Here is a 19,510-nt window from a genome sequence, read left to right on the forward strand (position 1 = left end):
GATGAAGGGAACCCCTCAAACATTATGAATTGGTGTCTCTGTATTAAGCATTCTTCTTAGCTGCTATGTTCATTTTCATATTATTTTACTTGCCTACTGCAATGAGAACTCTGGATTGCTCCAACCTGTCCAATAAAATTTATTTACTTCCATCTTCCTAGTCCCTATTTTGCAAAGACAAAGCCTTCTAGTTGTCAGGCACGTTGGATCAAACAGCAACTAATTTAAGCAATGAACAAAATCCTTTTCATGGTTCTTATAATGCACAACTGTGGTAGCATCAATCATTCATAGTGTCTTCTTACTAGTCATTTCCCTGACCTCGATGCAAAAATTTGATAATAATTGTGCTTCAACATTGACAAAATTCACATGTTTAAACATAAAAATTAACACTTTCAAAAATATGACTCTACAAAGGCTGGAACATATACAAATCAACCTCATTAGTTATCATTTGGCAAAGGTAGATCATCAGTTCCCAATCTATTATACAATGGCTTAATAAACAAAAGAAATGGACATTTAATAACAGTGGCCTATTAATTGATCAAGAGATCATACTATTCTGTACTGAAAAAACCTACAAGTAATCGGCCAAGTCATGACCAAGAATTCTGTATTTCTCACAGATCCAATGTATATATTGGTTTACATGTTTGTAGAATCAACAAATCAAAGCTAATTCTAGAGTCTAGACAACCATATAGTGCATGTTTCTATGTAAAACGAGTCCATAATAATTACTTGAAAAAAATAGCATGCTCGAGTCAATGCTTCCTTTACAATCTACAAGAAGTCTCTGAACTCAATTTTCACTGTTGTAAATATCTTCCGATGTTATATATGATGTTTCAGAACTCTCATAGTCTTCTTGACTGCCTGAAACAACATTCATCAAGTACTGTGCTCCATTTATAATATCATAAAACATGAGTCCCACCCTTCCCCCGAACCAGCTTCCCAAGTGACTCCCAGAAAGATAACCAAAACGGCCAAGCCTTTGCTCACCCTGAAAACCTCCTATATAAGCACCAAATAAAGTTCCAGCACCTCTCATGCACCCCTCAATAATGCTACCACCATAGTACAAAGCTTCGAAGAAGTCCCATCCTGACGACATGATGGGTCCAATAATCCGCTTTGCTTGCCTGGAAGCTAACTTTGCTGCTTTAGTTCCTTCCTTCTGTGCTTGCTTTGTGGCAGCACTGACACTTAGGCCCCCAGATAGGGCTTCATTCAAGGCATTTTCAATAGCCTTCTGCCTTGTGCTTTCTACATGTGCTGCTCTTAGATTATAAACATAAAGTTTCACCCCCTCTTTTGCTGCACAAGCTACTGTTCCAGAGCCCATGTCAAAGCAATTAATCCATGAAAACTTTCCACTCTTTGAAGAAGTTTCTTCTCCCACGAGCTGCCTGCATTTTTCAGCTGAATACCCATGAAAAGCTCAGAAATAGATTAACAATAAATGGCAGGCGTATATATAGATAGATAGATAGATACAACCAGCAGAGAGAGTTGGTTAGGGCCTTTGGCAATGTACAAAAGCAGATGGAGTAAGAATTGACAATGTAGAAGCCCAACACAGTAATTCATATAACCTCACATTGAAGATCTTCTCAAAAAGTCTCGAGCTGCTTTACTAATTGGAAATCCATCCATTTACATTGATATGCTATCATAAATATATTAAAGGAAGAAGATAATGTTACCTAAAGAAATACATGTAACTGAACATAATGAGTACATTATCAGTTGAATATAACATAATGCATATATACTTTTTCTTTTTGAATAAAATGCTTCCATGAACTATTAAAAGGATCAAATATGTATATACATAATGTTTTATATGCCCCCCACTAAAAAATAGAGGGCTGCATTAAGAAGCCTCCGTGAGCTAGTAGCCTCTGGAACCTAAAAGCCTAGGTAGCTTAATATATATATATATATATTCCTTATAAGGCATAATAACTGAGTATAAAAAAGTCAGTTGAGTTTAGCTAGGGTGGTTGGCAGAAATGTTGTTATTCTCCCCGCTCAGGTTCAATTCCTGCATGTGACATGTTGACCTCATAATGAGTATTTCTTGTAATGGCTTCAAGCGTTGTTGTCTGAGTAGTCACTCGAGGACCGAAACATTTATAGTCCTCATATGGAATATAAAGATATTTCTCATAGATTTAATAAAAAATCTAGAGTATATAAAAAGTTTAACAAAGTCTAGAGCCAGCTTTCCCACATAGTCCATCCATAAACACAACTTAAGAAGCAGTGGGATAATGTCCATATCAGGTGGAGGAGCATCTTTGTCCTTTAGAGCCAGCCCTCATTTGTCGACATCAGGTCCAGAATAAGTGATGATGGGTCCCACCATCATTATTCTACTCGAACTCATAAGCTTTTCAGCATGGCCAAAGTGAGCTGCCAGAATTTATTGTTTCCAGGTGGAAGAGTGTAATGTCCCCAATTTCGATTTTTCCATTTGAGGAGGTCAGCGGAGATTTTGTGGGTGGTGCTAAGCATAGCACAATTTTGAAATTCAGGCATTGGAGGCAATTTTGATATGGGAGGCATAAAGGACTTAGGAGAATAGGAGAAATTTCAGCCTTGGTGGAATGTGGGGACCACAAAAAGGAGGCAATTCAACCCTTGGAGATAATTCACACTTGTGGAGGAAGAGAGAGAAAGAAAGGGGGTGCAAGTTAGTGGAAAATGGGGTCCACCAAGAGAAAGAGAGCCAACTTCTATAAATAAGGCAAGGAGGCCTCCATTTGGTATCTTTTGACAATCTAATTTGAACACAAGTTTCCTTGAGCTGTTTAGCCAAGTAAACCAATGTTGTTTAGCACAAGCAATTCCCAAGCGGAAATTCCAGCCTCTCTTTCAATGGACTTTGAGTGCCACCCTAAGAGGGAATTTCTGAGATTAGTGGGAAGGAATTTCATTGGAGTTCGTGGGACAGCTCAGGTCATTCTTCAGCAAATTCGAACTTCGAGGAGGACATAAGAGAAAAATTGTACCACGGAGCTTGGGGAGTTTCAAGGGGTATTTTCACCGAAGGATTTAGGAGAAATTTCACCAAGGGTTGACCAACAATTGTGGAGAATTTCAGGGTTGGAAGTTGTTGTTCTAGGGAGATCCAAATTCATCATTTTGGGCCTCGCAGAAGTGTCATTGGGCAGAATTCATGGGCTGGATTCTTCTCTTTTGTGTCGGGTTTGAGAAGAGATCTCTCTCAGTTCTTCCCGAGGGAAATTACAAGGCCATTCTACAGCTGATTGAGGAGGGATAAGTGACATATTCAGCAATTGTAGTTTGTGGGGAACGCAATTTCTACCAAGGAGGGCGTAGCACCGATTTTGGGTAATTCCAAGAGGTCGAATTAGCCCAAAACATTTATGGTTTTTGTTGGTCAGGGGTCAAGGAGTCTGCTCCTAATTTTGCAGAATATTTGGAGGAGTTTTGGTGTCCCAAACAATAGAATTATTTGACAGTCAAAGGAGGAGTGAGCGTAACTTTTGGGTCCCGAGTGGTCGGTAGAATTTGCCAAAACCCTTTCTGGGTTTTTCTCAATTTGTTGTTGAGAGTCCACGGTTAATTTGGTGGAATTTTCTGAGCACTTTTGGAGGCTCAAATAGGGGTTTCTTCCAGCCAGCAATTGCAGAATTTCCAGGGTCAATGTAGAGCTTGAGGAGAAATCATTTCTTTGCATCAAGGGCAGCGTTTTTCTCACCTGGAATTTCCTAGCTTGCTTTGGCAAGCCCAAGTGCACACATTCTATATATTTGTACTCTGTTTTTGATAATAAAATGGCTAAGTTTTGTTAACAAATCTAGGGCATAGCAAGTAAGTGATTTCTCTTCTATTAGTAACTGCTTGTGAGTGCTTTTAACTTTTTTAGATTAGGATCTTCTTTTAATTAGGTTATTAGCATTCTTCTTTACCAACCAGCGACCAATGCATAAACCATAAAGAGACAAGAGACACAAAATATAGGTTGTCAGCCCGGACTAAAACCTCTCTCTTTGAGAGGAAAACCCGCACAAATTCTTCTTATAGAGATTCCAATTAATGAAGACCAAGACCCTTGACCTATTTGCCACTCCAAGACCAAGACACAAGCTCTCTTAATGAGATCCTTTCACCACGACAATCAACCTTCTGCTCCTTTCCTTTTCTCTTCTCCTCTTCCACTTCGATCTTCTTTAGCTTCAAACCTTCAACCTTCCTTCTAGACTTTACCTTCTTTATCTAGGCCTCTTCTGCTGCGACTAAAGCTTCAGACTTCGCACTTTCTCGGCTACTCTTTCTCGATTCTTTTTGCTACACTTAAGCTTCAGACTTCACACTTTCTTGGCTACCCTTTCTCGACTCTTTCTTCTACACCTAAACTTTAGACCTCGCACTTTCTCTGCTACTTTATCTCAACTCTTTCTTCTGATGTACTTTGCACTCTCTGCTTCAAACTTGGTGACCGAAAATTTGTGTCTAAATGAAATTTGGATGGCCCTATTTATAGTGGTTTGCCACTGTAATAAGCCGACTTGAAGAGGGATGACTTGTGCTAGTCTTGGAGGGCTACTTGACATTTCTATTGTCTCATACATAAGTGTCATATACCCAAGAAGGGTCCTTCATACATGACAGACTCAAATTGATTTTATGACCAATCCTAAGGACTCACAATGGGATTCATACTAAAATAAAATTCCTTGCTCGTGAAACCCATAAGACAAGAATTACAATAATAATTTTATTTTTTTCTTTTCATCAATTACACACGTTATTATGAAGGCCGAACCTAGTTACTTTTCAACACTCCCTCTTAACTAGGGAGGTATTCATAATGGTACTTGGTCATTCTCAATCTGAAGAATTTCTCATAAGAAGAGTCGGATTGGTAACCCATCCATATAGCATCATATCAACCAGCATTGTCACATAGCAAGGCCTTGACTAACAGCTCTATCTCTCCACGAGATCCGAGCACAATGCTGGCGAGACCAATGATGTATAGACACCCTCATCATTGTCTCTCTCAGAATATACCCCATCCGAGTTCTCAGGGTGTGTTCCACCACGACTATTCTTATCTTGGATTCCCAATCCTCAAAGAATATCGATCTCAACGACTACTCTTATCTTGGATGCCCTAATACATCCTCGAAGAGCATCAGATGCCATATGCTTACCCAATCCTCCATTCTGTCTTCCCAAGTGAAGACAAGAATGATGTGTCTATCTTTCCCTCTTAATTAGGGGGGACATATCTATTCCAATAAAGGAATGTACTCATTCCTACAAAAGGAATGTACTTAATCTCCCTCTTGGCTTAGGAATTTCCAAGTTTATTCCAAGTAAGAAACTTGTTTTCAGGCTCCCTCTTAATTAAGGACCTACAGCAGCCCTCGAGTGGAGATAATGGGACAACCAACTGCTTGAACAACTCCTTCTCACAATGTCATGAACTTCTTTTCGTTATCTAGGAGTCTTCATGTTTGGGACTTCTACATAGGGCACCGACCATCCATGAGTCAGCCATGTCATCATCGGAAAGTGATCCATCAGTCCCTATCTGGCCTTCCTTCATGCCATGTTGCTTTATTCATGCCATGTTTGCTTGAGGATCTTTCATCCTACTACATGTGCATCAATGGTAGAAGATATCCATAGATCTTCCCTCGGCAGCCCTGAATAAACCCATCTAGATGTTTGTTCAAAATAAGGAATGAACATTAAAATCAACATTACCTTTGTGATGGTCTTTCATCATGACATCTTCTAGTTTGCATCAGCATCCTGCATACATATTGACACATCTCCCAAAGATATATATTGTCAAGGGTCTCTTTCCTTTTCAGACTCCATCAGAGTCTTGATATCTTCCATGGACATATCCTAGTCAAATCTTCTTGGTCTTTCAGATGTTGATCGCCTTTACCATGGTTGTATATTCCATAATCTCTTCTTCCTTTCTTCGCACATTACATTCCGAGGAGCTTCCAATTAGAGTTCCTCAATTGTAGTCAACCACCTCATACTTCATATGAGGACATATTATGTTGATTTCATCTAGTGAATGTGTGACTCATGCCTTCTTGCATCCTTTCGGAGGAGGAGATCCTTTTTCTTTTGATCATGCTCTCAAGATAGAGCATTGATCCATGTTACCTGCAACCATATGACATAACTCTTTAATATTGAATATAAGCATACATACCTCATTTTTTCTTTGTGTCATCCATACTCCCTGCAGGAGGTTCCTTGATTGAAAGAGCTTCAATCCCTTGATCTGCTTCACTTTTATGTCATCACATCATCATCCCATGAATTCCACAAGATTGGAGTTCTTGATGAAACACTTGCTTCTCCTCATGATCGATGAACCCTTCAATGAAGATTCCATCAAAGAATCTTGAGGATCTAAAGTATCCCCATCAGCAAATGTTTCCTTTTGTCAGATGTAAGATGAACCTTGTACTAGATGACCTTGCCACTTATGTTTCCAATGAGATTCACAAGAGCTATATCCTTGACTTCCAAAGATTCTAACCATCTTTCATGCTTCTCTATGATGATGTCACGATCTCTTTCTTTCAATGCTTCTATGGCGCATCCCATTTAGTGAATTATGATAGCCATATCTTACAACAGAAGACTTAGGAATTTGAAAAGAACTTAGGTGAGGAAGACTATCTCAGTCATAGTAGAGATCTCTTACTTCCTCTATCTTGGACTTCTTATTTTCAACTTCCTCCACTTCTTCAGTGATATGAGCTTCTTCTCTTCTTCTTTTGTTATTGTCCTTCTTGATCTTAGGACAATCTCTTTTGTAGTGTCCATATTCTTGACACCCATAGCATTGGATTTTAGCCATGTTCTTTTTCTTTTTCTGAGGACCAAACTTTCCAAATTGTCCCTTTCTTCTTGTCATTGCAGCATAAGCTTGATTTTGCTCACCTGCTCCCACATCAGATTTGGCCTTTAGTCTAGATTCTTCAATCTTGCATAGTGACCATAGATCCTGGAATGGAGTAGCTTCTTTCTTCCCATAAATACTTGAAGTGAAGCTACCCCACTCCTTCGGTAGTGCATTTAATACAACTATAGTCATTTCTCTATCAGACATGACTTCTCCCAGATCTTGTAGTTGATCCCGGATCTCAGATATCCTCATAAAGTATGAGGCTATTCCATCTTCCCTAGCTATCTTCAGCTTGTAGAGTTCTTACCTTAATGAGATGACTTCTCTAGCAGTGCTTATGGAATACAACTCTACCAGTTTGTTATAGATGTCTTTTGAAGTTTCGAGTTTAGATACATATGGGATGAGGGGATGCTTGATGGATTCAATGAGAATCCTTTGAGCCCTAATTTCCCCCTTCATATACTTTGCAAGTTCTTGAGCATCTTCTTCTCCTGGTTTAGCGATAGACCCTTTGACATGTTCTATAACCTCATTTTCAATTAGATTTAGATATGTCCTTTTCTTCCATGCAAGATAGTTTGAAGCCCCAACCAATTTGTTGTTTTCCTTACAAAAAGACATTTTGACAGATTCAGATGTGGACATAAATATACTTACTTGATAGGATGCTCCTCCTTGTTGCTTCCTTGATGTTGATGATGATATAGAGAATAGAAAAACTACTCCTTGATGAAGATAGCTTTTCTTCAATAATGATCCTTGATCTCACAGAGAGGGAGATCCCTTAGGATCCTTTGAAGGTGAAGTCTTGTTGATGAAGATCAATGATGACTTCTTGATGATGTCTTCAAAGGTAGGAATCTTGAGAGAGAGATCACCTTAGAGTCTTGATGATAATGCCTTTTGATCTAGCTTCCTTTGAATGAATAGTCTTCAAAACACTTCAACTTCAAAGTGATTGAGAGTGGATCCCAGGAATGCTTCTTTGGTTGATGATGATATGATCTTGATCTTGAAGTGCTTTTCTTGGATGAATAAACTTTAAGTTTATCTTGATTTGTAGATCTCTTTGAGAAAATGTAGGGCTTTGGCCTTCTTTTCTTGATGATGATCCTAATACTTCTTTGTAGACTTCTTTGGTCTATGGTTATGATGCTTCCTTTGTAGATCTTGACTTCAAGATGATCTTTACTTTGATGCCTTCCTCGAGATTTGATCCTTGAGTGTCTCTTGATAAGATGCCCTTCCTTGACTTTGTCACCTTAGCTCTGATAGCATGTTGAGAAATCTAGGGCATAGCAATTAAGTGATTTCTCTTCTATTAGTAACTGCTTGCGAGTGCTTTTTACTTCTTTAGATTAGGATCTTTTTTTACTTAGGTTATTAGCGTTCTTTTTCATCAAACAGCTACCAATGCATAAACCTTAAAGAGACAAGAGACACAAAATATAGGTTGTCACCCAGAGCTAAAACCTCTCACTCTTTGAGAGGAAAACCCACACAAATTCTTCTTATAGAGATTCCAATTGACGAATACCAAGACCAAGACCCTTGACCTATTTTCCACTCCAAGACCAAGACACAAGTTCTCTTGATGAGATCCTTTGACAACGACAATCAACCTTCTGCTCCTTTCCTTTTCTCGGCTCCTCTTCCACTTCGATCTTCTTTAGCTTCAAACCTTCGGCCTTCCTTCTAGACTTTACCTTCTTTGTCTCGGCCTCTCTTCTGCTGCAACTAAGCTTCATACTTCACACTTTATCAACTACTCTTTCTCGGTTCTTTCTACTACACTTAAGCTTCAAACTTCGCACTTTCTTGGTTACCCTTTCTCGGCTCTTTCTTCTGCACCTAAACTTCAAACCTCGCACTTTCTTGGCTACCCTATCTCGGCTCTTTCTTCTGCTGTACTTCGCACTTTCTGCTTCAGACTTGGTGACCGAAAATCTGTGTCTAAATGAAATTTGGATGGCCCTATTTATAGTGGTTGCCACTATAATAAGCCAACTTGAAGAGGGTAAGCTGACATGACTGTTTGGAGGAGATAATTAATTCCATTTGAAGCCGACTTGAAGAGGGATGAATTGTGCTTGTCTTGGAGGGCTACTTGAAATTTCTATTGTCTCATACATAAGTGTAATATGCCCAAGAAGGGTCCTTCATACATGACATAGACTCAAATTGATTTCATGACCAATCTTAAGGACTCACAATGGGAGTCATACTAAAATAAAATTCCTTGCTCATGAAACCCATGAGACAAGAATTACAAAAATAATTTTATTTTTCTTCTTTTCATCAATTACATAAAATCACAATTACACATGACATTATGAAGACCGAACCTAGTTACTTTTCAACAAGTTTGGCGCAATTCTAGTGCAATTTTATGGGTGTTTAATTGTTGTCTAAATATTTCTATGTTGTATGTGTATTTTGTTTTGTTTATCATTGTTATCTCCTTTTGGGAACATTACAGTGGTATCAATGCCATGATCTTGGCCGGTTGTGAGGTAGCCAACTAGATCATGGAAGATTTGGGCATGTATGCATAGTGACGGGTTAAACCATACACAACCCATGGCTCAAGGGAGATTCTGTATGCAGAAATTCTGAGGTAGAATCTGCTAGAATGATGAGAGGTTGGGCCAGTTGAGGAAGGTGATAGACCAAATCCATCCTCATCCTTACAGTAGAGACACTAGAGGTACACAAGTAATGGGGGCACAACCATGTACACCATGTGGGAAAAGTCGACAGAATCAGGGCACTAGATCTACTCAAAAGGAGCAGACAAGATAGGGATCATTTGAGGGTGAGACCAAGAGGCGTTATTGTTGGTGGAGACTATTGGAAATGTAACTATGTTCGGTCTTCATTAACGTACTTGAGTCACTATGTAATGTACTTGTCAAAAGAATAAAGAAAAGAATTTTTATATTATTATTGTGACTTATTAAAACATTGGTTTCATGATTGGGTCACCTTGTTTCAGGTCAAAGTCCCCATTGAGGACTTCTAGGATTTATTCTGAGTATATAGAGTCATTATACATTTAAAGAGACTCTTCTTGGGCTTTTGAATCATGTAAAAAGGTTAAGTATTGAGTCAAATATGAATTATGTAACCTCCACACCATGTCGGCCTAAGAGAAGATCAAGTCGGCCTAAGGAACCTATGCGACCCCACAAGGAGTCTATGAAAGCAAGCTTATCGAATTCATTTGGTGCATCATTCTCTCACACAAGTTCGATCTCTTTTGTAGCTGGGAAGAAGTGCGAAGTTCTCTTGTAACTAGGAAGTGCGAAGTCTGTTACTAGGAAGCTGAAGTGAATGCGAGTTTGGGGAAGTCTAAGGAGAAAAGAAAAATCGAAATTTTGGTGTCTCTCTCTCTCTCTGTTTCGTGGTCTGGATTGGGAGATCAAAGTCTCTTAAGTTTCACTGTTGTCGAAGTTGCATGTTGTCGGAAGTTGTTGCCTAGTCAAAGTTGCTAGAAGGGGTCGAAGATCTGGGAGACTAACTTGGTGTGGAGGGAAACTCTAGTCTTGGTCTTGGGTAAAGAGTCTCAAATAATACTATTGAAAAGAAGAATTACCTTCACTGGGTTTCCCCCTCGAGGGGGGTTTTTCCCTGGCATGTGCCTATATCTTGTGTCTCTTGTTTTGTGATCTTCATACATACATTATATGGTAATGGCTTGATGAAAGATAAGATAATAAAGAAGTAAAAGAAGCCAACACACTCACATGTAATTATCAAGAAACGAGAATCAAACCCTAATATAATTACTTTGATTTTCCAGCATGGTATCGGAGCTAAGGTCAAGAAGAGTCAAAGATCACTTTGTTAGCATGGATTCCCCCTCTATGATGAACTACATAAGAATGGATTTCAAAACCGCTGGATGCTGGATCAAGAAGGTCATCTTCTACTTGTTAAATAAGGTCAAGGGTCAAGGATTTTTGGCTTCTCTTACAAGTTCTCTTACTGATGACTATGCTGTTAGAGACCTAGGATCAACACTATTGAAGCTGGATAATGGATCAAAGCTGAATTATATATGTTCCAGGTTTGAAAAAGAATTTGCTTTTTATTGTTTAGAAGATAAAAGATGGAAAAGTATTGGTTTGGGAAAAAGACTCGAGTATTGATAATGCTAGGGTTATTGGAGTTCGTGAAACTAGGTCTAAAGAGATATTAGACCTCATCCATTCCGATGTATGTGGGCCCATGTCTGACAACTCACTTGGAGGTCATCTCTACTATGTAACATTCATTGATGACCATTCTAGAAAGACATGGCTCTACCTCCTCGAGACAAAGGTGAAGTATCTAATAAGTTCAAAGAGCTTAGGGCTGAAGTGGAAACCCTAACCCAAAGAAAGATAAAAACTTTGAGGTCTAACAATGGTGGGAAATACACTTCTAAGGAATTGATTGCATATTGTAAGGAAGTTGATATTAAGAGGGAGCTCATTGTTCCCTATTATCCCGAACAAAATGCGAAAAGCAAGAATAGGTCAATTGAAGAAGGCATTCAAACCATAACCATGCTCCTTGATCAAGATCTACCAAAGTTCTTATGGGAAGAAGTAGCGATGACAACCGTATACATTCAAAATAAGAGTCCTCATAAGAGTCTTGATAATACAACACCCAAAGAAGTATTCACAGGAAAGAAGTCGAGTGTGGACCACCTCCGAATCTGTGGAAGTCCAGCATATATTCATGTTCCGTAAGACATCTACTATATTCTCAAAGAAGTATGAAGGAGAACCTCTCAGGACAAGGTAGGTTAAGGAACAAAGGTATGCTTTAAATACGTTGATTTCTTTATATTGAAAGGATTATTCATTTGACAGTCTATTACTAACATTGTTATGTATAGCTATATTGAATCATAATGATTCTTATTTTTGGGTGATTCATCTCTTGATAAATCTACCCACCCTCTCTCATATGTTGAACTAATTTTGTAGAACCCTAGATAGTATCTGGAAAACCCTAACCAAAGGGTATGCTAATGTGAATGTCTGAAACCCTAAACTGCTTAGGGATATTGTGAAATGTCATTTGAAGTCTGATGATGTCATGTTTGGGATTTTGGTATGATCAGGAAAACCTAACTTGTAAGGGTTGAATGATAAGGTCTAAAATCTCGAACCTTTGAAGTTTTGGTAATGTTGTGTGTGTTATGTTTCTACATTGAAATCTAGCTCAAAAGGGTTTGGTGGAATGTGTGAGCAAGACCCCTATATTGTCTTAGAAATGATTTCCTTGGTATGTGTGTGTTTGTTTGATCAAACCCTAGTCAAATCAAGTTTGAATGTCCAACTCTTATTTGATATTTTTTGTGAAGTTCGGTTTGACTAACACATGATATGGAATGTATTTGCATCTAGGATATATAGATATGTCCTTTTGATTGAAACCCTAGCTTGGTCTAGGTCAGATGTATTAATGTTGTTGGACATATGATATGCTTATGTATGGTTACGAATTCCTAGATATGTGTGTTGACCTAGTCATTGATGGTCATAAGTCTTCGGATTTAATGGAAATCCTTGTCTGAAATTCTAGGATGATGATATATGGAAATCTAGGGTGTTGTAGCTAAACCCTAGTGAAGTTAAATTGTCTAGTATGTGTGATATAACAATCTGAAATCTATTAGATGATTGTTGAAAATGAAAATCTGGATTTTGCAGTTAAATCCTAGTAGTAATATTGCCTAGTGTGAAATGTAACAATCTGAAATCTATGTATTTAATGATTGATGAGATTGTGAAAATGGAATTCTAGAGTTTTGGAGTTAAACCTTAGTCAAATTAAAATCCCTGAAATATGATGATTTGAGATTTGTGTAAGATCGTTGAAATTGTGAAAATGGAATTCTAGGGTTTTGGAGTTGAACCTTAGTCGAAGTAGAAATCTCTGGTGAATGTTGACAATATGATAATTTTATATTTGTGGAAGATTGTTGAAATTTGAGTTTTGATGATTCATCGGAAATCTAGGGTTTGCAACTAACCGTAGCGGAAGTTGGTCAAGTTAATGACTAAGTTGTGATTGACTTTGATTGATTCTTTTGTATGAAATCTAGGATCTATATGAATCCCTAGTGAGAGGTCTAACATATGAATTTTGAAAGGTTGTTGGATACTTTATATTTGTCTGAATTGTTTCTAGGTTTGCTATATGTTGTAGTAAGGTATGCCATACCTTTGGAAGACACATTGAAACCCTAGATGCAATGAAAGTTATTATGAAGAAGTCTAGGGTTTGTGACTAAGTCGCTAGCAAGATGATGAAGAGTATATGTCTCTTGTTTGTAAATTAAGTTTGGGTATCCGATATGTATAAAGTTGAAATGCTTTCGTGATTTAATATGGCTAACATCATGCTTCTGTAGATTTGGTTGTACTTGCTATCTAACTTGTGCAGGTACACAATCTTCAATTTGGTGAAGATGTTAGGTAATAAGCATGATGAGGATGATAGTAACTCTGATGAAATGGTTGGAAGCCACGAAAGATTCTCTGATGATGAAAAGAAGAAGCAAAACTCCCTAAGTTAAGAAGGAGTTTGGATGAAATCTCCCTAGGTTAATAAGGAGCTTGAATGGAAGGAATCTCCCTAGATAAGAGGATGGCTGAGAATATTCCTTGTATAGGAATGATTAGATTCTCTTTGTTTAAGAGGGAGTGACAAATATGATTCTCTGCTTCATGTGTCATGCACTAGACCAAGACTAACAGCCATAAGTGTTAGTGAGGGCCATGAGTAGGAGAAGGAAATTGGAAAATGCATTTTGAGGTGCTGCTGAAAGAAGGACAGCAGGATCCGATTGAAGAATATGTTACTGCATATGAAATAGGAAGAATAATGTATGATTGAGGAATCTTCTGTCAAAGATTCGGTTGATAGTCCTACTATGGAAAGTTAAGAAGCAACATTTGTTGTCTAGTAAACCCCGGAGGTTTGTATTTGAATATGTACATGTGAAAATATTATTGATTGGGGTTGTGTTTGTACAGGTGAATCTCTCGAAGGTTTTGATAGCATGTTGGTTACTAATCAGTTTCATCAGGAGAGATTTGTGGTCCTTGATCTACTGGATCAAGGGCTGTTGAGGCTTTGTGAGTGAAGCATTGCCTGGGAAGACATTTGGCCGGCACTTTGTGTTGATGTCTGGGTCCCGAAGTTGAAAAGGTGGTGTTGGTTATTGAGCTCTGTTTTGGATACACACCTGGATTTTTGGGTTGATGGTTAGCAAGTAAACCTGAGGGTACCTAAAGGGGCTGAAAGATTGAGTCCATCTTAGTCCCACCTGGATAGATTGCCTTGGTCAGGAATCTAGTCCATGGCATTGTGGTGACTAAACTGTTGAGTGACAGTTTGGATAGATTGCCCTGGTCAAGAATCTAGTCGATGGCATTGCAGTGCCTAAAGTTCTCCGTGGTTCATATAGTTTGATATCTTCCATTGTATTTGTACATTATGAATACCTCCCTAGTTAAGAGGGAGTGTTGGAAATGTAACTATGTTCGGTCTTCATTGATGTACTTGAATCCCTAGGTAATGTACTTGTCAAAAGAATAAAGAAAAGAATTTTTATTATTATATTGTGACGTAATAAAGCATGGGTTTCATGCTTGGGTCACATTGTTTTAGGTCAAAGTCCCCATTGAGGACTTCTAGGATTTATTCTGAGTCTATAGAGTCATTGTACATTTAAAGAGACCCTTCTTGGGCTTTTGAATCATGTAAAAAGGTTAAATATTGAGTCAAATATGAATTATGTAACCTCCACACCATGTCAACCTAACATACCTATTCAACCCCACAAGAAGCCTATAAAAGAAAGCTCATCAAATTCATTTGGAGCATCATTCTCTCACACAAGTTCGATCTCTCTTATAGTTGGGAAGAAGTGCGAAGTTCTCTTATAGATGGGAAGAAGTGTGAAGTTCTCTTATAGCTAGGAAGAAGTGCGAAGTCTGTTGTCAGGAAGCCGAAGTGAATGCGAGTTTGGGGAAGTCTAAGGAGAAACGAAAAATCGAAATTTTGGTGTCTCTCTCTCTCTGTTTGTGGCCTGGATTGGGAGATCTAAGTATCCTAAGTTTCGCTATTGTCAGAAGCTGCTGCCCAGTGATGATAATATCGATGATATATCGCCAGATATCGAAAATATCACGATATTTTCGACGAGCCGAAATATTGCCGAGAAAATATCGCTATATTTTTGGCTCCCGAAAATATTGCAATATTTCTGACATATCGCCGATATCTCAGCAAAATATCGCGAGACGACGTAAAATATCGCCGGGAGTGTTTTGTCGCAGCTAGAAAAATGGAAAATCGTTTTTTTTCTTCATTTTTGTTTCTGTGTTGGAGAAGGAAGGGGAAGAGTTTTGTGGTGGTTGTCAAGGAGGGTTTGAGGATCAAACAATGATCATCACCACCAACTAAGATTTTTTTGTTGATCAAAGATTGAAGAATAGTGAGATAGACTTCATTTCTTCCATTAACAAGTATGTTCTTAAAAACCCCTATGTTAATTATTTTTCATAGATTTAAGGTTATGCTTGCTTGCCTCTTTGCCTACCAACATTTTGTTTCTTTGTTTTTTTCCATTTGCTATGATTTTCATGCCCATGAGCCAATGCAAGGGTTTTCTCCATATTTGGACAGCAAGCTTCATTTTTTTTTCAACTTTCTTATGCACCCTCTTATTGCCATTTTTCATTCACATTGCAAAATGCAAATAATGTAGTAATTTTTTTAAATGAGGTGGTTATTACTTATTATTTTTTGTGTTGGGGGGTTTAATGCCAATTTTTTGTTTTTTTTGTGCCCTAGGTTTGAATTAGTTCACTACAAATGTCAAATATGCCAAAAGCCTTGGACCCATTTTGGGAGTATGGGGACGCTATTGGTGGGGCAAATCAGGCATATATATCATGCAAGTTGTGTGGGACCAAGATGTCAGGAGGGGTTACACGATTGAAATACCATCTAGCTAGACTCTTTGCACATGATGCAGATGTAATGCCTTGTGTGGTTTCTAGTGCAAAGGTTATACAAAAATTTCTTGAAGCAATTGCTGAACAAGACAAAAAGAAAGCTGCTAGGGAGAGGCCAATGGTCTCAGATAGATAGTTGCTAGTTTTATTTGTTTTGCAACTTTTGCTACATATAAGTTTATAACTCATGATGATGAAATAATTTTAAAGTTTTATATATGTGATGTTATTTTGTTGGAGTCCTTGATTGGACATTTATTAGGGATCAGCAGGATATGTGATGTTATTTTGTTTGAGTCCTTCATTGGACAATTATCAGGGATTAGCAGGATTTGGTATCGCCTTTGAAGTTTGATGTATCATTTCTATTTGACATCATATATATATCAGTGCTTTCTTCATATTTATGTGTCAATGTGTTTAGTTCATGTTGTTATTGCTTTATATGTTTAGAAATCTGAAGAAAAAAAATGAATATATTATGCATTTTTTATGCTTGCCGATATTTGTCGATATTTTCGCCGATATTTCTGATAAGATGTTTTCTGGACCCTCGCCGATATTTTGCCAATACCGATATTTTCAACACTGCTGCTGCCTAGTCAAAGTTGCTGGAAGGGGTCGAAGATCTGGGAGGCTGACTTGATGTGGAGGGAAAGTTTGGTCTTGGTCTAGGGTAAAGAGTCCAAAGAATACCATTGTAAGGAAAGATTATCTTGACTGGGTTTTCCCCTCGAGGGGGTTTGGCCTTAGCATGTGCCTATATCTTGTGCCTCTTGTTTTGTGATCTTCATACACACATTATATGGTAATTGCTTGATGAAAGGTAAGATAATAAAGAAGTAAAAGAAGCCAACACGCTCACAAGTAATTATCAAGAAAGGAGAATCAAACCCTGATATAATTACTTCGATTTTCCAACAGAGACTTGGCTTTAGATATCCGGAGCCTGAGGAGGAGGTTCAACAAAAGGACACGCACGATGGTGAGGGGCACATCGATATACCCAGTGTAGCACAGGAGTCACCATTGTTCGAGACCTCTTTGATAGCACCAGTTGACACCTTAACGGAGAGACTGGAGCATACACCCATAGAGTCATCTGATGATGTGGTGTTTGTCGTTAATGAGGTGCCATCCGTTGTTGAAGTATCCATTGATGAGGTGTCCAAGATCGTGTCCGAATTTTCAGGTGATGGCAACCCATAGCAGATTAGGGAGGTGTTGGGAGACACATCCATTAGTGAGGTGCTGATGGGCACAGAGGCACCCAAAGTCATGACAAAGTTCTTAGACGACAGCTACCTATAGCAGCATGGAGAGCACCTTGAGGAGCGTGAGCTAGATGAGGATGTTATGCTCGATGAGCTACTTGTGGAGGGACAGCTCAGGACTCCTGTTGTGCCCATGGTAGAGGAGGATGGGCAATCATCTATTTGACCTGCCATCAATGGGGAGTAGAAAGATGCGCAAGCAGCCAGCAAAGTTGTAGTGCTTCTAGACAGTAGCTCTCTTCAGGCTTACATAGATGGGGCCTACAGTGTTGTTGGGTTACCTCTGCACGTTCGAGGGAGATTGGCTAGGTTACCTAGACAGGTTGCATATGATGACCGTGCCAGTGAGACAAGGCGACATGAGTTGCATAGGGCACAACACTCACATGATGGAATTACTACGTACTCGAGGACTCTTGCATTTGATTCCTATCATGGGGTTGGGTGGAAGAGGTATTGAGTTGGCACCTGATAGGGCTGACTAGGTTTTTGGATACATCCATGGTCGGGAGCATAGTTCAACAGGGGTTGTGGTTTGCCAGAGGGGCTCGAGGGTTGGATCATCGTTGGGACCCAGGTGGGACTCCCCACCACTCCATGGATTGGGTCAGTCATGGTATTAGCAGGATGGTGGATCCAGTGATTGGACTCACCCCCATTTTCATATTCCCACCAGAGTTTTGGATAGCACCCGTGACAGGTCGAGCTGATAGAGGAGCAAGCAGACTCCATGAGTTGTCTTGGCATGTTGGCCGTGTGTGGGGGCATAGGATGATCAGTGTACCTTGGCAGGAGGTTGTCAAAGGAGGTGGCATCGGCAGGCCACCAGATAGTTCCTTGTATGGAGAGGAGGATTTCCCATGGATATATGGGGCACAGGGGTCACCAAGGAGCAACACCTTAGGGACACCCCCACAGGTACATAGGGAGATTTGCATGTTAAATCTCTCAGGGAGGATCAGGAGGGGAGGTCCACTTATCCGAGGTTATGGAGATCAGAGAGTGGATACAATGATACTAACAAGATGCAGACTGATACTTACTGACTCTGTTTTAGATCATGGCATCCAGGGATGTATAGGGGCATGCAGCGGTGTGCAGTGATATGCAGAGGGGCACGAAGGTGCACAGTGGTGTGTATTGGTGTGTAGGGTCGCACCAGGGTGTAGGAGGAGTGGTTCACATCGCAATGCATTTCCTTATAGTGTGACAGACGCATCGATACAGGAGGGATACCAGCTGATCCAGGGTAATGTGACAAAATGTAGCAGGGTCCAGCAATGCACAGAGATGTGCAATTGTATGCCAGGCGGCATGAGGATACATGGTTATATGCAGCAGCGTGCGAGGCTGCACTACAGACTAGGAGAATGATGCGAGCAAGGAGACTACTTGACGAGAGCATTAGGCATGCCATTGAGGGGGGCATACCTAGGTTTGGAGAGTGGTTCGGTCACGGGGCCAGTCAGGAGTGTCCACACAGGTTCTCGACCATACCCGCGGAGCCCATGCATCTCTCACTCACTGGCCTTGCAGACAGTTGAGGGGAGCCTTGTTGTGTCTAATGGAGGCCTACATGTGGATAGCGAGACTTGGGAGACTAGCTTGAGATGAATCTAAGAGATTCAATGCATCAGGGGCAGAATAGGGATTCCCCGGTGAAGGAGCAAGGTCAGTACGCAAGTTGGCAGCCACAAGCTAGGAGATGAGATGATCTTCTGCAGGAGTGGTATATCACTCATTTCTCAGCCCACACTTGGTGAGCTAATCATGGGGGAGGCATGTGACTCTACTTCAGTAGGGCTTGTTGGGATCCTGCATGAGCAGGGGATACCATGTATAGTTGAGGCAGTTTTCCAATGGGTATCCGGGCTTTAGACATTGTATTGGCACATTACCAAGGGTGCAGATGGTAGACTTAGTGGTGATGATTGACTAGAGCAGGATAGATCTACATACACTAAGACGGTCGCAGGCATCAGACATTTGTCTATTAGCAGCATTCAGGGATTAGTTGTATGGCATGTGGGGTTCCTAGTGGACATCGATACTCGGTAGGCGGCAAGAATAGGAAGTGATGGGATTTCAATTTGGCATTGGATTCCAAGGATCCATTGGGGCAGTAGATCCCTTTTCTCCGGAGGGATCACAGAGTTGACAATGACAGGACAGCATCTCCCTTGGGAGGTCAAGTTGGGGATCGTCAAGATTATCACTCTAGGCCGAGGAGGATTTTCCCTACTATTGTTTCGGCTAGAGACTGGACAAGGATTGGT

General features: G+C 39.7%; 1 protein-coding gene across 1 annotated transcript in view; it reads right to left on the reverse strand.

Annotated features, from left to right (window-relative positions):
• Window positions 1–429: 429 nt before the first annotated feature.
• The window catches only part of LOC149253639 (uncharacterized), a 65,145-nt gene continuing 46,064 nt past the window's right edge, over window positions 430–19,510 (reverse strand). Inside the window, exon 2 of the mRNA XM_089459990.1 lies at window positions 430–1,431. Coding sequence (XP_089316116.1) covers window positions 809–1,431 — 623 coding nt within the window. The 3' untranslated portion in view covers window positions 430–808. The remainder of the gene's footprint in view (window positions 1,432–19,510) is intronic.

Source organism: Pinus tabuliformis, chromosome 7 (genome assembly GCF_031772625.1).
Source record: "Pinus tabuliformis cultivar Carrire ecotype Pingquan chromosome 7, CPIR1, whole genome shotgun sequence".
In the NCBI taxonomy this organism is placed as follows: Eukaryota; Viridiplantae; Streptophyta; class Pinopsida; order Pinales; family Pinaceae; genus Pinus; species Pinus tabuliformis.